The 22,414-nt window shown below is 44.3% G+C and overlaps 1 protein-coding gene across 3 annotated transcripts in view; it reads right to left on the bottom strand.

The window, feature by feature from the left end:
- The window catches only part of Col14a1 (collagen, type XIV, alpha 1), a 194,521-nt gene that overhangs the window by 106,223 nt on the left and 65,884 nt on the right, over positions 1 to 22,414 (bottom strand). For all 3 annotated transcript variants that reach the window (XM_013512820.1, XM_013512819.1, XM_005381916.2), the window contains exons 9-16: positions 18,703 to 18,864; positions 15,108 to 15,259; positions 13,936 to 14,065; positions 13,297 to 13,442; positions 10,571 to 10,700; positions 7,519 to 7,658; positions 2,108 to 2,234; positions 470 to 609 (exon numbers count right to left, since the gene is read on the bottom strand). In XM_013512820.1, coding sequence (XP_013368274.1) covers positions 470 to 609; positions 2,108 to 2,234; positions 7,519 to 7,658; positions 10,571 to 10,700; positions 13,297 to 13,442; positions 13,936 to 14,065; positions 15,108 to 15,259; positions 18,703 to 18,864 — 1,127 coding nt within the window. The remainder of the gene's footprint in view (positions 1 to 469; positions 610 to 2,107; positions 2,235 to 7,518; positions 7,659 to 10,570; positions 10,701 to 13,296; positions 13,443 to 13,935; positions 14,066 to 15,107; positions 15,260 to 18,702; positions 18,865 to 22,414) is intronic.

Here is a 22,414-nt window from a genome sequence, read left to right as displayed (position 1 = left end):
AATAAAAAGGAAAATGTTCTTCTGAGCAGAAGCAAGTAATAACTGAACATAACAAACTCTTCCCCAGACATCAGTCGTAAACTCAGGCTAGAGAACACATCCCTTTCCATTCCCTCAGCAGACAGGTTATTAATATTGCAAAAGTGGCATTCTGAGGTGTTGTCAAATGGTATTCAAGAAAGTCAAAGAACCTGAAAATATATGAGATAAATAATAAAAGCCCTGGGAACAATGCAATTGTTTTATTTTTTTGGTGTCAGGAATTGAACTCAGGACCTTGCGCTTGCCAGGCCAGCGCTGTGCCACTGAGCTATATCCCCGGCCCCTAACAATACTTTTTAATCTTAAAAAAGAGATTTGACATCTATGAAACTCCAGTAAATGTTCATTACTTCCGGAATTCCAGCCTGTCTGAAATGAACAACTTCCAGCTAGCGAGCTGCATCTGGGTTACCTCGGGGGCACCCACCTCTTCGGTCTTCCCACCATAGACGGGAATCCACATCAGCTTGTGCTGCCCCTCCTCGGCCGAGAGCGGGTGCCAGGTCACTCGGAAGCCGTCTGTCTTCACCTCGTCAATTTCCAAGTACTGCTGGGCTGGGATTTCCTCTGTCAGCCCAGGAAGGAGACTGTGTTAGGAAATGGGAAGCTACGGAAGCCAAAACGCGAGCCAGGGCCGGCGCAGGAGAAGACTCTGCGAGGGTCCTTCACTTTTAGAAAACCACAGAAGACGGCCACGGCGCGCCAGCCAGTCCGGGCTAGGCTGACAGCATAAATCAGGAAACCCACGGAAATCAGATTTTTAAGGCTTTCCAGTACTTATAGATTCCTTAGCTTGTTTACCTGGATCTTTTCATTAAGTAAATAAAAATGCCACATTCGTTATTTTATCAAGATATCAGATTCCGACTATTTTGAGGAAATTAACAAATAGAGAGTTGAGACACAGTCCCTTTTAGCGCTTGTCGGCTTAGTGGTTAATCCCTCCCCGGTGGTAAGTTAAGTCCTGCCTGGGGAAGGTCTCACTGTTTTCTCGTCCCACGTCCCATGGTGTCGTCAGAAGTGCAGCGTAATTTGTGAGCCCCTTGGCTGTTCACAGTGCACACGCTTTCGAGATGTACGACAGAAAGCACAACTCCAACTGCGCCCAAACGGATGTTTCTGGTGTTTGTTTTCACTATCTGAGATCAGAGGTTTTAAAACTCTGGTAGGACACCCTGAGCATGCCACCCTCAGGAGATTTTGAGAAATTGTTGGATTTTTCTGTACACATTACTTCTCAATCTAGACCCCTCCTTTCTCTCTAATGACTTTCCTCCACAGCGGAGAACTGGGTTTGCAGCCCACTGCAGTCGATAAGCTCAGAAAACAAACCACGGAACTGTGGCCACCAAGGGACAAAAGAGTTGGTATTTACTGGGCCCATGCATTCACACCTTCCGGTTCATGTTAGTATTTAAAACATTCCTGATTGCATTAAGACTTCCAGCTGCATGAGAAGATAGTATTAGCTGTAGAATGACATACTAGATTAAAGGGTATGAAAGTGTCTTTTTGTGGTCAAAACTGCTGGATATCAGCAGTTTTTGAAGTTCAACTTCATACACAAACGCATGAATGGAAGAAGGTCATAAAAATTTTACAAAATCTTTACATAAAAGAAAAGGTCTCAGATTATGAAGAGAATCATGTAGTTTTTAAAAACTTTGACTTTTTAAATATAGATGGCCTATTTAGCCAGGATACATGCTAGTTATCTAATGGTTTTTTATGATTTTATTTTTTTATTTTTTTGTTGATAGTACTGGGAATTAAACTTAGTGCCTTTGCCCTGAGCTGCACCCCTCAGTCTTCTCTTTGTTTTCTTTATTTTGAGACAGAGTCTTGCTAAGTCGGTGAACTTCCCAGGCTGGGCTCAAATTTGCGATCTTCCTGCCTCAGCGTCCCAGAGTTCTGGGATGGTAGGCATGCGCTACCACGCCTGGCTTCTTCATATTTTAAAAATTAAAGTGCGATCACTTCAAAAATCACCACTGAAGAAGGTGCTGCCGGTTTGGGCTCCTGCATAGTTACTGCTGAAAGCCTTTGGAGGAATACTGACGCTTACCTGTGGTGAAAGTTCCAACCAGAGGCAAAGACTGCCCTTCCTCATAGATGGAGAAAACAGCAACGGAGTACTCAGTGAGCGGGGTCAGGCCTTTCAGAGGGAACGTGGTGATGGGGTCGACCTCAACCTGCAAAACAGAGCAGCTGTGGTTAGCAGCATGCGGTACGCCACAAACACACCAGGGTCACTGTTGTCTGTAGCTCCCTTGGCGGAGAGGAGAGCTGGGAATGCTGCACCACAAACTAGTGAATTATCAAAACGGCTTGTGTATAGACATGTTTGATTTTCTACCCTGAAATGGTGGAAATGGATGAGGTGAAGACAGCTTTTTTTTTTTTTTTTTTTTTCCGGTACTGGGGATGGAACTCACGACCTTGCGCTTGCCAGGCAGGCGCTTATGCCACTGAGCTATATCTCCAGCCCCGAAGACAGCCTTTGAGTGACCTAGCACTGCTCTCAGCTGAGGAGGGGCAGCACAAGCCGATGTGGACCAGTTCTTCCTCAGGACAATTTTGTAGCCAGTGCTGGAGAAGCCAGCGACTCCAGTGCTCTCAGTCACCAGCTGAGACGCCGACGGGAAGGAAGGCACCCTGGGAGCTCCCCACTCACACTCCTAAGAGGTACGAATGACACCCAGCAGACAGCACTTGCAGGGCTGTGCTCCCTCAGCGCTGGGCCCAAACTGCAGGCCATACTTCCAGCCCTGTCAGTGACACAGCAAGCCCCCTGGGAGTGTGTGTTCCTCTGAAGGAGACACTGGTGAGTCTGCAGGTCCTTCCTAGCATGCACTGGCCTCGACCTGGGTATCGCTGCACGTTTCATAGCCATCCACTCAGTCCTCGCCACACCACGGCAGGGCAGCCAGTTGCTGCCCCTGGTTCAGAGACAAACGAGGTAGGCTCTCAGCCCAGAGGAAACCAACTGGGACCCCAGACTTAAACCCAGGTGTTTCAGACTTCTAAATTTTTTGTTTGTTTGTTTGTTTTTTTCTTGTATCAGGAATCGAACTCACAACCTTGCACTTCCCAGGCAGGTGCTGTGCCGCTGAGCTAAATCCCCAGCCTGGGTGTTTCAGACTTTAAGTCCTATTCTCTTAGACACTTTTCACAATGTGGTTTCATTATTTAAACTCACAGAAAACACAGACCCGTACTTAAACTATGAGTTTAAAACATATTGTGCAAAACTATATTTACATATTGCTTTCTGGTGTTTTAGATTGTCATCTGAAGACGCACTGAACACCGAGAGGGTGTCAGGGACTCGACACACATTATTTCAGGCATAGCTTTTGCCCCCTCCAAACTCTGGGTGCTTATGACAGTAATTTTCTAAAGAAGAACCTGAAGTCCAAAGATCTTAGCAAATTTCCCCTGAGCCATAAAACTATTAACTAGAAGGTATGCTCGGTCTCGACTTTATTTCTAAGTTGCAAATCTGTGAAAAACAGGAATGTTGCAAAAATATCAAATAGACAAAAAAGCAGTTCAAACCCCAAATTTTTAGGTACACTAGGAGACTAAAGGGAAAAATGTATATAAGCACCCACACATTCCCCCTCTACTAGATAGACAGATAGATAGATCAGTAGATACATATATGTACATATAATGTGTGAATGTATACCCATCAAAAAAAAAGATCTAGGTTATTTCCTAAACCATTTTATTTGAGACCATATTTTATATAATTTCACCATTAGTTATTTTATTTCATCAAGTAAAGACCTTCAGGTATCATTTATTTTTATTAGTTATAATATTATGCTTTAAACTATTAGTTCGAGAACAGATTTTTGTTGGTAGTACTTTTAAAATGTGGAGGAATTTGAAAAAATGATAATAAATAACCACGAGCTCATTGTTTGCAACTATTTTTAAGAATGGTTCCTCACGTTTCCAGCTAAAACTTAACTTCAGTCTAACTTTACAAAAGATTCACAAGGAGATGCGATCAGAAATGCAGGCTTCAGGCTGGGATTCCGGCTCACTTTGGGCCCTTGGCTCACTAAGAGGCATCCCTGTTGGAAACTGGCCTCTCCAAGGCTAAAACCAGTGGCTTTTGCGTTTCTAAATCTCAAATGGCAGCACTTAATTCTCCGTCATCTTGTACACTTCCCAAATCCTCGTACAATGAAAGCCAGCTGAGAGGCAGGTGGACTGGTGCTTTACCAGCACTTGGATCTGAACAGGGCTTCTCTGCAGGGTACTCAGAACAGTGCCTGGCTCCCGGGGGTCACTCAGCAACACTGAACAGGTGCGAGCCGCCACGACCGTCACCTCTGTCCCACCATCATCGCTGACACCCGCTTCATACCCTTTCCCTTTGTTTCCTAGCCCTCCGAAAAGCTGGGGGGAGGGGTAGTGCAGACAGGACGTAGAGAATGAGGAAGTGAACAGAAACCGGAAGTGAGGGAGGAAAGATGCAGAAGAGGAAATCTACAGGAAGAGGAAGTAAGCAGAGAATATTAATTGCCTGTAAAGTAAAAGTTCTTATAGTCAGTTACATGTTACCTACAAAGTCCATCTTAGTTGGCAGTTCATAAACATTTCAAAATACTTCAGGATTTCTTAAAAGCCCATTGGTGCCTTACCTATAAATAGAAGTTTAAATTCGTAGACATTAAAGCAAACTCTGGTAGGACCATTCACCGTTAAAAATCAAACATTTCAAAATAACATGAGATAATACTTCACCTAATTAAAAGATGCTTATCCAGAGCTGTGAATCTCAACTGCATGGTTAAGAGGTAAGAACAAGAAAACACACACCATTCAAAACAGATGTTTAAAAACCCACGCACGGACTGGTTTGACGGTAACAACATGCACTGGGATTGCAGTGCTGAGCTCCTACCACCTTGTGTAGTGACACTCTGTATTATCTCTAATGTTTCATCGAAGAATTATCTTCTTATGCTCTTTAATGGTTCGAGCAATCTTTCACTCTTACATCTGGTAATCTGAGCAATTTGGCTGAGGATAGCGATATGTAATGTAACAACCACTATTGATTCATATTATTTTGTCTTTAGACTCTCTATCACTTTGAATGTTCTTGCTCTGATTTGTTTATGTCTGTGACACTGGTATGCTGCTGCTGTCCTATTTTGTTTGTTTGTCTCTCATTAACTACTCTCTTTAAAATAAAAATAAATAAATAAATAAAATACATGCACGGTTTGTGCCTTGTATTCCATAAAATGTCTTCGGGTCCTCATTCAAACTCCATTTACTGATGTTTTAAATTCAGCTTCACCAAATGTAGTGTTCTAATTTCCCACAACAAATTAGAAACAGCAAATGCCCAAAGGCATCCTTAAGATTAAACAGCCCTGCAAAAAAGCACAAATACATCCTCAGCAGTTATAGGAGTTTGGGACCATTCCTGACAACGAGAAACAGCACAAGCTGTCAGAAGACACCCCGACAGTTACTGTGGTCTGAATGCTTGTGCCCTCCGATTCTCATGGCCTTGGGCAAGGGCCCTGATAAGAGAGGCCATGGGAGCCTGTGTGCTTATCCTTCACGGGAGGACACAGCCGAAGGTGTCACCTAGGAGGGATGGACCCTCACAGGACACTGAATCTGCTGGTACCGGCTCTGGGAGGTCCCAGCCTCCAGGGCTGTGAGTGCTGTGTTTCTGTGGTGTGTGAGTCAGCCAGGTAATGGGCTATGCACAAAGAGAACAGTTACTCTTCATTATTACGTGATTATGCTTACAACTATAATGATTTATGTATATGAAAGTGTATTTTTGCCTATGAAAAAGCTATTACCAAAGGAGGATGCCCCACAATGAAAGAAAAATTAGTGAATGTAGTCGCTGTGCTACTTTGGCTGTTCCAACTTTAAATTGGTAATTTTCACATAAAAATAAAAAGCTTTGTATCTTGCCAAGGCTCCAGGACCTGGCCGTCTGCCTGAATTTTTATGGAGCAGGAGCTGGATGGGTGCACACTTCCTGTCACACCAGTCCCCTCCTCACCCTATGTCCCTGTCACTGATGTGTGTTGTCCGTTTCTTTAAGTCAAGGATTTCTTCCACACCCACGTCCCCCAGATGAGGATGCAAAATAGAGGCTGAGCTCATGTTTCAAGGAAATCTTGGTGAGGGTATTTCTTTGCTGCAGTGTCTGTCTCTGCAGTTAGTGGCATGCTGCTTCTCTTGTGTACACATCCATGGACCCTCCCATGTAGCTAGGTCCTCAACTCCTGGGAAAGTTGTTTGCCTATTACTGGGGATAAAGAGGCACTTGTAGCTCAGTGGATTTTATTTTAATCTTTCTTACTGCTCCAGGCTCCTGTCTTCAAAAGCAAAACAACTAGTCCCAAAGGCCTCAGACTCACCAGAATTATGTGCCCTCAGGACCTACGAGGGTTTAGGGAGGTGGTGGCTAGTACTTGTACAGGTTAGAAAGTGTGTACTTACTAACCATTCACTTCACCATATTTCTTATGAAAGTGCATTTTGTAAAGTATTACTTGGATTTGACTGTTGGAAAAAATTTGTCTCAGCATATGAAAATACTTTATTTGGTCAGAAAATAGAACTGATGTAATCCAACATATTTCCCATTTGTCTTAGCTTCCTGGACCAAGATAAGGAAAAATAAAACAAAAATAACCTTGCTATCTTGCTAAAACATATTTCCAAGGAAAGAATTTCTGTAAACATTAGTCACCGCATGTAAGATACTATATCTTCCTGAGTTTTGTAAGTCCCATTATTTGAAAGTCTTGTCTTAAACAAAAGTTGAACTGTTTATTTTTTAATTTATTTATTTTTATTTTTTTAATTTAGGCTCATCTAATGAGGCTCTTCTGATGTCAATTTGCTTCAAAGCAGAGAGATAAACTGGGTAAGCAGAGAGTATATTTCTAGTTTGCAGACTCAACGAAGATGTGTACTCCCCACGTCCATCCGCCATAACAGATTGTGTTCTACGAGGAGACCACATCAATGTACACTGCCCATCCTACAGGCTCTGTTTGTGTGACTGGCAGCCTCCCATGACAGGTGGGAACTCGGCTGCTCCCACCTGGAAGCCTGACAGTGGCTTGTGGCAGCTCCTGCCAATGGAATATGGTGGAGGTGACATCACATGACTTCTAAGCCTAGGTCATTTAGGGTGACGCAGTCTCACCATGGGCATGTGTCCTCGGCCTCCTAAGCCAACTCCCCTGGAGCTGCATGCTGGGGAGACAGAAGGGTCTGCTCCAGGTCCTGCCACCCAGGGCCCCCGCTTCACGTGCGGCCTCCCACCCCGAACAGCACGTGCAATCCCCAATCCCTGATCCATAGACACCATAAAAGAAAATAGTGTTTTAAGCCATCAGGCTTTGACCAGGAAGCCCCTAATAACTAATACACAACAACCTCAAAACAGATAGGTCCTGTTCTGGAGCTCACCTCATTGATTTCAGTCCCATCTGCGCTGGTATAGACAATTCGGTAACCACTGATCTTTCTGGAGGTTGGGTCCCAGGATAACCGAGCACTGTTGGAGCCGATATTGGAGATTCTCAGGTTTGTCGGTGGAGTTAAAGGTACTTTTCAGGGAACAGAACAGAAAATAATTAAAATTTTAAACAACAGATATGTAAAAAAGAGAAGAAACAGCATCTTTGACTTCTGAACCGTTTCATATGAAAAATGTCACCCAGACGATAATTTATAATCCTGAAATAACCAGCAAACTAGCTCATAAAAAATTAAAAATGTTGTCTCACTAATAAAGAAAAAAGTGTTCCTATGACAGAGTTTGTTCCTCTGCGCAAAACCATGCTCAGGGCTCCTGACTCCCTCCGTTATTACCGTAGCCATGGTGACACTAGTGACTGGCCTCCGCCATCTTGCTGCCCCATCTCCCATGATTCTCTCCTTGGCTTACGTCACTCACTGTCATTCTTCCTGGTGCAGGACGCTGCAGCTATGGTCACTCACAAGACAGCACTTGCTGTCACTTTTGCCTTCTGGGTGTTTCCCTTAGATATCTGCACGGCTGGTCTCCCTGCCTGTCAGGTTTCTGAATACAGACTTCTTCCTGGGGAGACTTTCCATGGTCATATCATGGAAAACAATTCTACCTGAACACCACCCACCTTCCTTTTCTGCACTGCATATTTTTGGTTTACGTGCTCTCTCAATGCTTTGTTTTGTAACCTCAGGGGATTAGATAATTTGGTTTAATTTTGCTCCCAGCTATATCCCCAATATTCCAAGATATATTCAAGGCATCCATGAGGAATTACCTGCCCTTAGTAAATGAGAGTGGTTTTGTGGGCCTAAATAAAAACAAGCGCTTCACTGTTGCTTTAAAATTAGTTAGAGAGGTACCGGCTTTCCTGCAGCTTCTTGACGATCAGTTCCATAGCTTTTCATTCTTGAGAGTTTTATGAGCTTTTACAGATTTATAGGAACAATAATTGTTGACACTGACAGTGTTTTCCCTGAGTCTGACACATAACACATGTTAGCCCATTAAATCCTGACTTTCGACTGCAAAGATCGAGTTGTAATGATCCCCATTGTACTGATGACAATTGAAGTATTGATGACAATGGCAGTAGAGCCATAAGAGTTTAGCCCAATAATTGTTGACATTTATTGAGTGATTTCCATGAGTCTGACACATAGCATGGTGTATCCCATAAATCCCGACTTTAGACTGCTACACCCTCATTGTATTGATGACGATGAAGGCAATTAGGTCACAGTCACTGGGAACAGAAGAGGAGTAAGAATTTAACCCAGCCAATTGATTACGTGGTTCTAGAATTGGTTAACCAGTGTGCTAAACACCCCTCACACACACCCCACAACACAACACAGCGCAACACAATCTCAAACAGTGGTGGTACAGCCAGCAGAGCAAAGACCATGGAGACAAACTGTGAAAACAATCAGCCTTAGCCATGAGGCACACAGCTTCCTAATCCAAAGGGACAGCTCGTGCATTAATTCAGTACCCACTGATTCTTGGACAATAAAGGGCTTATCAGAGTTAGGGACCCTATGAATATTGAAGAGGCTGGAGAGAAAGTGTAGGAAAGGCAAAAGTGACATAAGCAGGTACTGTACATGCTTAGCTCTACGGTTTTTCTAGAATTCAGCTACATTTGGCAGTACAGCAAAATTAAGTCATTTTCTTAATGCGTAAGACTGCCAGTCCCAGGAGCAGCTACCTAGAACGTCATCTTTTCAGCAGCCTCTTTTTTTTTTGTTCATTTGTTTTGTTTAAATCAACTGTTAATCATGGGGAAGAGTTGTCCATATTCTTCAAACCTATAAATAAGTGAGCTTTGCGTGTGACATATAGGGAGTAGGGAGAGTTTTTCTTCCAAACAGACAGCGTTGGAAAATTCACTCAGCAAATGATATATTAGATACTTTCTGGCATGATTCAATTCTTTTTTTCTTCTGTCCCAGTTTTGTTTGTTTGCTGCTTTAATTACATCGGCCTTTCTCTAAAGAAGGAGAACAACACATCTTTGACTACAAAAACCAAAAAGGATGTGGGGAAACCTATTTCCTTGTCACTCAACTCCTGTGTTTTCCCAAGTAGACTCTCAAAAGCCAAAGGCCAGGCAAAAACTGTGGTGTTCATCTTGTCCCAAGACTCGAAGTGGCAGCTAACCCTTCGCTTTCTTCCGTTGTAAAAGATTATGAATACAGCCATATTTTTAACAGCGTATGGTAAGCCTTTTTAGTATGCTATGGTAGTATCTTTGTCTGTTATCATTTTTTTAAAAATAGATTAAATATAGACATTTCCTAAAAATACAAGTTCCTTATATTTAGTTCAGAATTAGCCTTAGGTAGAGCACCGGCCAGCATGCAGAGTCCGGGATCCAAATCCCAGCATCACCACAAGAAAAAATAAGCCAAAATTAGCCTCACCAATAGAAAATTTACTCAGAAAATGCAGCACGAATAGGCTCAGATAAAGAGAGCAGAGATTTTTAGAAAAAATGTACTAATTTTGACGAGGAAATCGCTGAGAAGTCTTATGCTAAGCGCTGTCACGTGTGGTCTGTGTTTAATGCCACACTGACCACACGCTGTAAGATTTGTTCCTCATTTACAGACTCAAAGATGTTACAGCACTAACCTGTCATCACCCAGCTAAAATATGGCTTGACCTGAGATTCCTAGCTCTCCACCGCTACGATTCCAAAGCTCTCCCAGAGCTCTCCCCTCTGTCCTGACCTAACATTTGGATTTAGACAAACACACCGGTGGAACTGTCCGGAGAACGCTAAAGTGCCATTCTAATGTCTGCGTCACTCACAATAATGCAAGACAGAAGATACACATACATTTGCCCCCAGAGAAATACACATCGTCCTATGTCACAACAAGCTCTTAGGGCATTTCAACCTAATCTGGTATTTCCAATTGCAAAGTCCCACATTTAGCGGATTTTATCACAGCACCTCTGCTGGAAGACTCTCCCACTCACATGTCGTTTCCTGTCCCGTAACAGGATCGCTGGCCTCTTCCCCAAACATCGCGTACACCGTGACCGTGTATTCCGTGTTGGGGACCAGCCCGGTCAGCTCGATGTCTGTGTGGGTTTCTCCGATCTTCATCTGAGAAGAACACATGTAATGAGATCATTTTGCCAGGCTGTGTTATTCCTGCTGCTTGATGTGAAACTGAATAAAGGTGAGACTGGAATAAGACTTTGTGTCTCCTCACAATCGCTCTGTCAAACGGCCTGCAGTCATAAAATTGTCATGTGCTGCTTCCTATTAGGGAGAGATGATATTCAATCATGGAAACGGGAACATACCCATGCCTGCTGGGCTGGCATAACCGTTACATCTGGACAAATGGCAACCGCAGCCAGAATAATGAGGTCGAGGGTACGGTACCCAGAGCGGGTGGGTGGAAATGAATCAGAAGTGCCCTCTTGAGTGTGATCTCCAGGCCAAGTGGGCATCTGTCCAAGTGGGCATCTGTCACTGCTTGCTAATTCTAACCAGTCGTGGCTGGATGCCCAAGTTTTGCTTCAAGCGCCATTGAGTTGGCCGGTTTTGCCACCATGGTCCACAGAGGGGCCAGTCTAGTTGGACTGCAATCACTTCCGTTATTCAGAAGAGTGACATCCGCCTTGACACCCAACTTGGTGATTTTCTTTTCAGTTCCGGGCTAACTTTTCTAACCTTTGGAGTTGGTCAGGTGAGCCACTAACTTCAGTTATGTGACAAGAAAGTTTTACACCTTAGAAGCATAGGCTCGCCCTAAACAAGCCTCCAGTCACACAGCTACAAGTGCCATCGTCAAATCAAACCTTTAAACCTAACCATCTCCACAAACATCACCTAAGCACACAGGAAATAATGCAGTGCCTCCTGATGTGACAATGACTCAGATTTAATGAAGATTAAAATTTGGTCAAACGGGCTTCAGATCTTATTTTAGAAAGAACAGATGTATTTAGACAAGGCTAAAGTTCTTTCTCATTCAATCTGGTCACCACCGCTACCTTGATATTGATGTCTGTCTCACTCTATTTTAAAAAGTCTCTGTACACGTATGTATACATATGTTACTCATCTGTGGTCCTCAGTGTTTAACTGTATACACAGATGATGTCATAGCAACAGAATCTTGCCACAGCTTACTGTTGTTTTCCTCTGTCAGTCTTATCTCCCAGGACTTATCATGTTGATGCACAGAGACAGAACTGACGTTAATCCCTTCGTGTACGCTTTTGTATAAATACACCACCATTTTCCATTCCCCCTCCGAGGAGCACATTCGTTGCTTGCACTATTGTGTTCCAACCATGTGCACTGAAAATCCTTGCAAGACACTGCCCTCTGCTATACATCTAAACATGATGAAATATTTCAAAACAGTCTCCAAGGAGCTGAACCAACTTAAATGCCTATAGCGACAGGGGAATGATGGTTTTTCTCCCATCTCACTGCCACACGGTATCGACCAGACTTCAGAAAGGTTTTCCCAATCTGTTGGTTGTGAGCTAGTATTCTTTTCGTTTTTATTTTTCTCTTTTCCAGTGAGACTGAGCATAATTCCAAAACCTTTTTTAGTATTTCTTCTGCCAAAGTCATTCAGATCAACTTTCCATCCAAATGAAAGAACAAGTTTTCTAAACCTTGGAAATAAGAGAGCAACTGTCATCAACACTCTGCTCTTGATACTCAGATTCACTCTTTTTAACTCTAAAAATTTCAGGCATCAGTGGCAGATTTTAGACCAGGTCTAAGAATCAAGTTCCAAACTGCCTTTTATCCATTCTACCTGCCCACTCAAGGCTCCTGGGAGGCGCAGAGAATTTCCCCTGTGTCTAGTTTATAGCAAGTTCCCCTTGTAAATTAAAAGCAAGATCTAAAGCCAAGTGTGATGGTACACATCTTTAATCCCAGCACTCGAGAGGCTGAGGCAGGAGGATTGCCATGAGTTCCAGACCAGTTTGGGCTACATACTGCGTTCAATAACACCTTGAACTACACAATAAGACCCCACCTCATAAACCAAAAAAAAAAAAAAAAATCTAAAAATAAATCAATTGAAAGTACTTATAATTTAAAATAGAAAGGCAAAATTAATGTTAATGAGATATATTTTTCTATCTCTCAATAAGACAAAATTAATTTAGGTTATATGCAGAAAATGGTTATTATTGAACTGCATATGGTAAAATAAATTATATAACCTTTGTCTAGAGCCATCTGGTAATAACTAATACAAGGCTTAATAATTCATATACCCTTTGAAAGTTCATTTCTGGGAATTTATCCTAAGGAAATAACTGAGCAGTCACGCAATGATCTATGGGAAGAACGTGAAGAATGTTAAGCATTATTTATACAACAAGCTATCTCCATGGCAACAACACGAAATTAAACACAGTCTGTACAGACCAACAGTGATACACTGTGGCTAGAGGAAACGAGTGTGCAAGAATTCTTCAGTGGAAGTGGAAAGGCTTGCACAATAAACGAAAGGGAAACTATTTTCCTGTGTTGTACCGAACAAGTCTATTAGCTAAATGTTAACAGTGGTTATCTCCAGCTAGTAAGACTACTGCTGATTGGTTGGCTTTTTTTTTTTTCTGCCAATCTGAATTTTCTAAATTTTACACATTAGACATTTGCACTGAAAACATGGTCTTAAGATCTGGACCCCTAGGACTGCAGCAGGCACACGGCTCACCTCCTTCTCATCCCCAGCCAGCGCCTCTGTGAGAGGTGCATAGAGGACCAGGTACCCCGTGGCCCCTGGCACCGGGTCCCACTTGACACGCAGGCTGCTCTCGGTCACATCGTACAGTTCCAGGTCGGAAGCCATGGGCAGAGCAACTGCAAGAGATTTGTTTCTGTGTTCAGCCACTGAGAAATGTCCTTGCAGAAGTGCAGTAGAGACTAAGATTAACCATATAGGATAAATGTCAAGTTCCTGGCATGTAAAATGCTGGTGAAAGCATGAGATGTTTTCAGGTACAACGTTAGATCCTTCATAATGTGACCCTGCTCACTCTTCTAATCCCGTTGTCAAGTTCTGAGCTTTGCTTGCCCTTGTGGCTCTTTGCACACATTTGTACAGCACTTCACGGCACTAGCGGGTCACGTGGCTTTGGTCTTCCCTTACTAGACCAAAAGCTCCTTGAGAGTTAGGGCGGTCGTTCAAATACTTCTGCCAAGTAGGAGCGTTAACATCCACGTGGCAGGCTGCTGCCAGCCGCACACCCAGCACTGTACAGAGAACGGCTGTCAGCTCGAGAAGCCGAGGCCGGTGTCCCCCAAGGCACAGGGTCCCGGCCACGGGAGGAACGTGTTAGAGTGAAATACATACGTGTAGTTTCTGTTCCCCGCAGGCCTTCGCTGGCAGTGTGAGCATAGACCGCAAAGACGGCTACCTGGTACTCAGTTAAAGACATTAAGTTTTTCAGCACGAGAGAAGTCACACTTCTGTCCACCACCACCTGCAGAGAGAGTGTGAGGAGTAGAGATTTCACACACTCAGAGTTAAAGCAAAGGCACAAGTATCCCCTACATATATTATCCTTGGCCTCATATCTTCCTTTCTACCACAGCAGCTAATAGTCCTAGGAATGCATCTTCTATGGGCTGTGTCTAAAGTCGTCTATTAATTCACACTTATTTAAAATTGTGCCCTCGCTGGGTTAATCATTATCTATCCTCTGCACTTAATCAACACTAGACGCATGTTTGTTTCCATGGTACGCGGGGAAACACTGAAAAGTTGCATTAGTTATTTAAAAAAGAGACATGTGAAGACATACAAAACTTCATGATCTCCTTCTCTAGCATTTCAAAAAGCTCAAGAATCCTGTCATAATACAAAAGAAAATTGTGAAGCAGATAGAGGTCAATGCGAGGTTAGAACCACAGAGGGAAGTGGGGATTTCACTACGTTTAATTTATTATCTGTGAATAGCTGAACTGAAGGTAGGAGGGGAACGAAGCCAACTCTCTGGCGATGGGTGTTCTCTTCAAACAATGGAAAATGCTGGCAGCTTCCCTGTGGCTTGTCACCAGCATCAATCTCTACAAATGCTCAGCAAACTTCAAATCCTGCGGCCCCGGTCCATTATATCACCGTAGTATTTGCAGTTATCAGGCTTCACTAAGGCAGAGGTCTCAGGCTACTCCAAGTTTAAAAAAAAAAGACAAGTATGATTACCTAAAATAGCTTCTGCCAGGTAATTAACCACTGATAACCTTTTCTTTATAGCTCCCTAAGTTTAAGAAGAAATATAAGTTAGAAATGCAGACCTGACTAGTTCTGATGGTTATTTGGTGGAGAGATGAAAGAAGATTATTAATACCATAGCTCAGAGAGATGGAAAAGCAATATGGAAGTGTTGAAATGGATTTTGGTCAAATTATTTAAAGTATTTATGACAGAATCGTCTCCTGTATGCACATTCCTGTCTTGTTGTCACTACTGCAGAAGATATCAGAGAATAAAAAGTCGAGTTTGGAAATATTGTCTCCTATTACCTCTTCCGGTTTTCCACCTCTGGTAGGGTAATACACGACCCTGTATTTCTGCACGTTGCCTGGGGCGTGAGTCCAGTTCACCATGAAGCTCCTGGCAGTGACTGCCGATGTAATCAGCTCTGTCGGTGGCCCGGTGGTGGTAAGGGCTGAGGCTGAATCAAAGAAATTGAGCAAATAAACCTCTTTCCCACCGTTATTCACATGCACCTAAGAAGTCCCACCTGTCAGAAATGGCCATTGATTTGATGCTGCCTCCAAGGCTTTCATCTCTTGACAAGTTGATGTGGTTTTTAATTCCTGCATTTGTTCAAACATTTCGTGTCCATTAGATACTATGCTCTGCACTAGGGTCCGAGGATACAAACTTAAATAAGGCATCGCCCTGACTCCTAGGAGCTCTCTTAAAGGATTTGTTAGTAGGTACTAAAAACAAGCACTCACTGAGCATGTGAGCATCTCAAGGTACTTCTGTGTTCTTTAGAAATATTAATTCTCAGTAGTTACTACTGGCCATGATTTGTGCACAAGAAAAACAAAGCACAGTAAAGCTAATTAACTAGACCAAGGTCTCACAAGTAGTAAGACCCAGAGCTGAGAGTGATAGTTTCTAGCATCAGAGAACAGTCTCTACATCAAAGACTTCAACTGATACTGAGTATCAAAAAATAAAAAGAGATTTTAAAGAATCAACTAACAGATACCAAGTGTCATGCTGAGCCCAAGTGCTAGTTAAGCATTTATGGTGCATTACACGTATGTTGAAGGAAATGGTTCTGTAAAGATGTGGGAGATGGACAGTCTGGCTGAAAAGGAAACACAATGCAAAAACGCGAATGAAGATCTGGACTTGTAGGAGTTCTCGGCCACTAGGAGCACTTACCTGAGAGGACTTTAATAAACACAGTAATAAAAAAAAACATGGTTTTGAAGTTAACATTGTCAGGCAGTGAATCACACGCTGTCATCAACCTTGTGGGAAGGCGAGGGGGCTGGGATCTAAAGCAGTCTCACTCTGAAGCTCAGAGAAATTTGTTCAAGATTCTACTGCTTGGACACCCAACCCAGTGCCGAGAGTCCTGGTCCAGGGAAGAGGAAAAATGCAAATAGACAACAGGAGACAAGAAGTGTCATGTCACACTCCCAGACGCACTCAAAGTAAAAGACAAAAGCCCGCACTCTTAAATTCTCTCACACCCTAATCGGCCAGGTGTAACCTGCAGACCAATGGTAGGATGAGAAGCAAGGTTGAAAAACATTTCCATGAGGAATTTGCCCCCAGGAAGATAGGTCCATTCCTCCTTCTAAGCATAAAACCTTCCAGATATTGCATGCAAGACAAGCACAAAGAGACACTGAAACTAGAAGAGAAAGATAGGTAGTGGAGAGGGAGGACTCAAGTAATACCAAAGCAGTGAGTTTCTTTTTCTCTTTTTTTATTCATCTTTTCCAGACATGGAGATAAAGTATCTGGCAACCTAGAAACACCCACCAATAGAGACAAAAGACACCCCAATACAGCCTGCTCTCTCTAGCCTACAGACCAGGGACAAGCCCACCCACCAAAACAGATGTTTCGGCGTCAACTGCTCTACTCCACACAAACACCACCGACAGTGACGTGGTTCACTCCACCATGATGGCCAAGCCTCAGTGGGAGCCCACACGTGTGCCCTTCTTGGCTGTGACAGTGGGTTGTGACATCCACCCTATCTCTCACGCCAGCCAGGGCAGTACAGGAAGTAAGGACCCTTCTCCCCAGCACCCGTCTGTGATGTCAGGGAAAGCACGGGGAGGGCCTGCCGGACTCCCAGCCCCACCTGGGAGGAAGAGGGCGCCACCTCCCCAGACTCTGGCGTGGTGTCAGGGGACACTTTGCAGTGACTCAAGGCCTTTCCCACTGTCCAGCAGCAGGGAGGCCGCACTCACAGCAGACTTGGTGGGTGCCGTCCGGGATTAGAAATGAGGGGGTCTCACTTCTTCGCGGAATGGTATCAGTAGAAGGTTCCTAAAAGGCCCTCACTTCCCAAGATGTTAAAGGAAACCAAGTGAGTAACCTGGATTTCTACAGTCCAGCAAAAATAAAACAGCTCCCCTCCCTCTTCCTCTGACGGAGAGATGTTAGAGGAACCCAGAAAATCAGAAGGTGCAGCCATCCCAAAACACTCCCATTACAATTACAACCATGATGGAAATAAAGAATTAAATAAAGAATTAAAACTCTCAATAAAGAAATAGAAAGCTCTCACAGAGAATTGAACAATACAGAAAGGAACTAAGTGGAAATTTTAGACCTAAAAGTATAATAATCAAAAAGAAATATTTCAACTTCATGAGCTGAACAGCAGAACCAAGTCAACAGAGGAAAGAATCAGTGAACTTCACGGGCAGAACAGCAGAAATTGATCCAGAAAAGAGAGAGAATGTTGACTTCAAGAATTAACAGTCTCAGGATGGGCCACTTGTTCATTGCGAGTGGGAGTGTAAAATACTACAGCTACCCTGGAAAGAGTCTGGCAGTTTTGTAATGAAGTAAACTAAACATACAGCCAGGATATGAACCAGCAATTGCATTGCTGGGCAATATCTCAGAGAGCTGAAAACTTCTGTGCACACGAGAATCAATACATGAAGGTTCACAGCAGCTTATACACAGGAGCCAGAAACTGGTTGTTCACTGTGGGAGCGCTTAAACAAGCTGCACACGTTGCCGGGTGTGGTGGCACATGCCTATAATCCCAGCACTTGGAGGCTGAGGCAGGAGGATCATTGCGAGTTTGAGACCAGCCTGGGCTACAAAGTGAGCTCAAGGCCAGTCTGAGCTGCACAGCGAGACCCTGTCTCAAAAAGACAAAAATACCCAAGCTGTGCGCATCCACACTGTGGGCTCTGACACCAACACAAGCAACGAAATAAACAAATCTTCACGGCATCTGCATGAGACAGTTACAGGCTGTGGGACCCCATTTGTATAACACTTTTGAAGGTAAAGCAAATTAGGGATGGAGAAGAGGTTCGTGGCTGTCAGAGCAGGGAGAGGGTGGTGGAAGGACTGGGGCAGGGTGGTTCTAAATGGGCAACTCGCGCCATTCTTGTGGGGACAGAGGGGCCCCAGCTGGTGACTGCATCAGTTTCAGCACCCTGCTCGCAAGCAACAGCACCGTGGCTCCACAGGGTGTAGCCTCTACGTGTGACTGCTTAGAACCCTAAGTCGATGTGCAGTGATCTCGAAATTAAAAGCTTGATCTTAAAAATGGCCCACAGGTACCACGCTGGAGCGAGTCACCCAGCTGCTGGAGCCGCCGTCGCTCACCCCACAGAGCTGGCCGGCAGCTTCCTCTCTACTCTGAGGGTTCAGGTCTCGGGACAAAAAGAGCGTTAAGAAATGCTGCATGCCTGTAAACCCAGCACCCCGAAGGCCGAGGCAGGAGGATCTGGAGTTCAAGGCCAGCGTGGGCTACACATCAAGACCCTGCCTCGAGGAGAGAGAGGAAAGGAGGAAAGAAGGAGGAGGAGAGGGGAGGGGAGGGGAGTGAGGCGCCCACGTGGAGAACAGTGAGGCTCTGGTCCCGGAGGACTGTGCCTGGCCCCTCAGTACCTCTGATCTCCCTGTCCTGCTCCTCCACGCCGGAGCACACCGTCCTTGTCAGGCTATCCACCACCGTGTGCATCAGGTCGAACTCGGCCACGTTGTACACGTGGCTGCTGTCGGGCTCCGAGGCGATCTCCTGCAGCTCACTCAGGTCCGCGTTCTTCACACCTGGCAGGAGGGAACAGGGGGCACAAGACACTCAGGCCTCCCCTTGTCTGCACAACCAGCAAGCACCTGCCGCTTGGCTCTTTGCTTTTAGAAATAATGCAATGTTTCCATCGCAAACACACACATACAGAAATGCTGGGGTCGGTGGCACCGGCCTGTGGTCCTAGCACTTGGGAGGCTGAGGCAGGAAGACTGCCTGAGCCCAGAAGTTCAAGACCAGACTGTACATCTTAAGGAGACCTCACTTCAAAGGAATCAATATGTATGCAAAATAAATGGATGAAATGAAAATGTATAGCTAAGTCTTAGTACATGACAGAAAGCAATAAATCTGATTTTCCCAAATGATTCAGGTTGAAAGAAAATAAATAAAGAAGCTAACAATAAGAATGTCTATTTTTGATAAAATGAAAGCAATTATGTCCTGATAAATGGCAGCTGGGACATCACCCTGAGGGTGCCTAACACCCCTACCTGCCGACAGACCTTAGGTCTAGGATTCAGTGGTTTGCATCGGCTACTTTAAAGTAACATGTTTTGTGCTGTTATTTTTGTAAATCAGTTTGAGAAACATTTTTAAATGACTAGATACTAACTTCACTCAGTACATCCTAACAGGAAGGGGATTTGAAAAAAACTAGCTTCCATCTTGTGTGAATATTGCCAAAGCAAGACTAATGAATTCCACACCTGAAACTATCAACCTCTGAGCTCTAGATTTCCTTAAGATAAGTGTAGTTACACTGAGAGCTGCCCTTCCAGTGACAATCATATGTATTTAAAATAATTATTTTGTAGCACTTGTATTTCAGTACAGTTTGGGGAAACTTGTATTCCAACACAGTTTGCTGTCTCCTCACCACTGGGATTCAGGGGTAACAACAGGAGAGCAGTGGTCCCCTCATGGGGTCCCTGGAGGCCAGAGCCACAGGCCATGCATGATGCTGAGTGCCCGAAATCTAGCAGATTCTGACTGGAAGATGGCTTGCTCTGCCCCAAGCACTCTAGGAGGTGTTCTGTGTATTTCTTTTTTGTACCGGGAATCAAACTCAGGACCTTGTGCTTGCCAAGCAGGCGCTTGTGCCACTGAGCTATATCCCCAGCCCCCTGTTTTATGTATTTTACTGCACTTAATCCTCACCACCAATGCTGTGGGTTTAGCACTGGTTTTTCTTGCCACTTACAGATTAATAAATGCAGAGAGCCAGTTGGCTCAGGGGGACAGAGCTGGTAATGGGGTTCCACTACACCATACGACTTCTTGGGGACTGTACGTTAACATGAGTACTCTCCCCAGGGAAAACTGAGATGGGATCGGGTGAGATTTCATGGGTGCGAAGGTAAATTTCCCTTCTCCAAGCGCCAGCAAACAAAGAGGACTTCTGTAGCAGCCCTGCCATTTAATCCCAGGAGTGTACGGAGAGAGGGACTCCTGGAGCACAGAAGAGAGACCAGCGAGGCTCAAGCTACTTCTAAGCTGTCTTTCAGCCTCAACACACTGAGTAACAAAGCCTTGGGTTCTCAGATAATGAATGCTACTGACTTCCAGGTAAATTCCAAAGAAAAAGCCCACAGCACATCTGCATGACTTCACTTCAAGCTTTGTTGAAAAACTCATCCATGCATTGTTCACAAGAGCACAGAACACAGGGTAAACACATAAACTAATCCCTGCCTGGTTTACATCTTCCGCAGAGATTTCCTGTGTAGGATGAAAGGATGAAGAGAACTTCTTGTGATGTTTTTGCCCAAAGGACCTCTAAAGTAGCTTCCAAAATGAACGCTTGAATGAATGTAACACTGAGTGTACGGGCAGGCTTGAAGCCGAGCGACAGTGACGCTTTCTCTTGTCATGCAGTTGAAATGGACAAGTTCGGACTCATAAGGATAAACAAAAGATTCTTATGAATACTATAAATATATATTTAATTACCTAGGTGACAAAAAATAAAATTATTTTAAAATTTAAAACAAAAGAATATCCTAGAAAAGATGACTAACTCTCTCTCTCTCTCCTGTTTGAATAAAATAGTTTAACAGTTGCAACTGCACGGGAAAGAGAGAAACGTGTTGTGCAAGGATTTTGCTTTGCTTTTGTGCCCAGCACCCAACACCATGCCTAGCGCGCAATGAATAGGCAACCACCGCCTGAGGAAAGCCTGCCATGACCCACACTTGGAGCGGTGACTCTCACACAGGGCGAGAGAATTTCGGGGAACTTCAGGGCGGAGAACGTCAGGGCAAACAAACTTGAACCATGCCCAGGACCGGGTTTCGGATTTATCTCCAGACTGGAGTTACTACACGGTTAAAGTCACTGAGTTTATGCCTGCAGGAATTCCGGGAGGACTGGTAAACCTGGTCAAAATTTAACAGGCCGCTTTTGGCCCAGGTTTGCAGCCCTTGCCAGGCTCTGTAAAAGCCTAACTAGGGCTGGTTTCAAACAGTCAGTGTGAGGTCGCAGGACGCAGAAGTGGGAGAGCCCTGGCGCGGGCCGCTGGCCTGAGATGCCGCCCGCCTGCCATCCACGAGCTCAGACCCTCGAGCCACGGCTCCTGATTGAGGCCGCAAAGTGTGGGCGTGATGCATGCTCAGTTTTGTCCCTGGATTTCTTTTGCTTTCTCTTTGTGCAAGGGAAATGTGTAAGTCACAGCCATGTTGCCACAGGCTGACCCCTCTCACTTATTTGAACAAAAGCCATATCCTTCATTGGCATTTTGACTTAACACGCAGGTAATACTGGCATCTGAGAAGCTTTTGAGCCACCAATCATTCCACAAGCATTTACTGGATCTTTGTTGCATGTGAAGCACCAGCTTGGGGGTGACAGGAATGGAAGGTGATGACGTCATCCTACTCTGGGGCTCCTGCTCCGAGACGCTGTGGGAATGAGGAGAAAACCATTTCCACAGCGGCCCGCTGTTCCCAGGCAGCGCCTGACTGCATCCTAGAAAATAATTTTGCACGCCTGTACCTTGTAATCTGAGCAACTACTCTGAAGACAACAATATGTAATGCATTAGTCATTGTTAACTTCTTATTATCCTATTTTGAAACTCTATCATTGTTTTTATTTCTTTTTTTATCTTTCTTTAAAATAAAAAAAAAGAAACTCTGAAAAAATGGCTAATTGGAAACTGCTCTAGTGAGATAAAATGCATAAACAGAGGCGTGTGGAGCGTATTTCTCCGAGAAACTTAGCAGCACATAGGAGAAAGTGCTTCATCCAGGGACCAGCGGGAGAAAGTGCTTCATCCAGGGACCAGCAGGAGAAAGTGCTTCATCCAGGGACCAGCGGGAGGAAGTGCTTCATCCAGGGACCAGCGGTTCTCAGCGCGGGAGCAGGTTTGCAGGTGCAGATATGGGGGCATAGTTTACAGTACAGATTCCCAGGCCTCTCTCGCTGGATATTCTGACTAGCAAAACTGCCACAAGACCCAGGGGCCTGCATTCTGAATGCCTGTATTTTTAAACCCAATATGCCTCTCCTAACTGCTATATAACTCTAAGTGGAGAGTATTTCCTTCTGACAGAAGAAACTTCTCAGAGG

The sequence above is a fragment of the Chinchilla lanigera genome, unplaced genomic scaffold, assembly GCF_000276665.1.
Source record: "Chinchilla lanigera isolate Chin_1 unplaced genomic scaffold, ChiLan1.0 scaffold00016, whole genome shotgun sequence".
In the NCBI taxonomy this organism is placed as follows: Eukaryota; Metazoa; Chordata; class Mammalia; order Rodentia; family Chinchillidae; genus Chinchilla; species Chinchilla lanigera.
The sequence above is the reverse complement of the archived record's forward strand: the minus strand, read 5'-3'. Positions and strand labels throughout refer to the sequence as shown.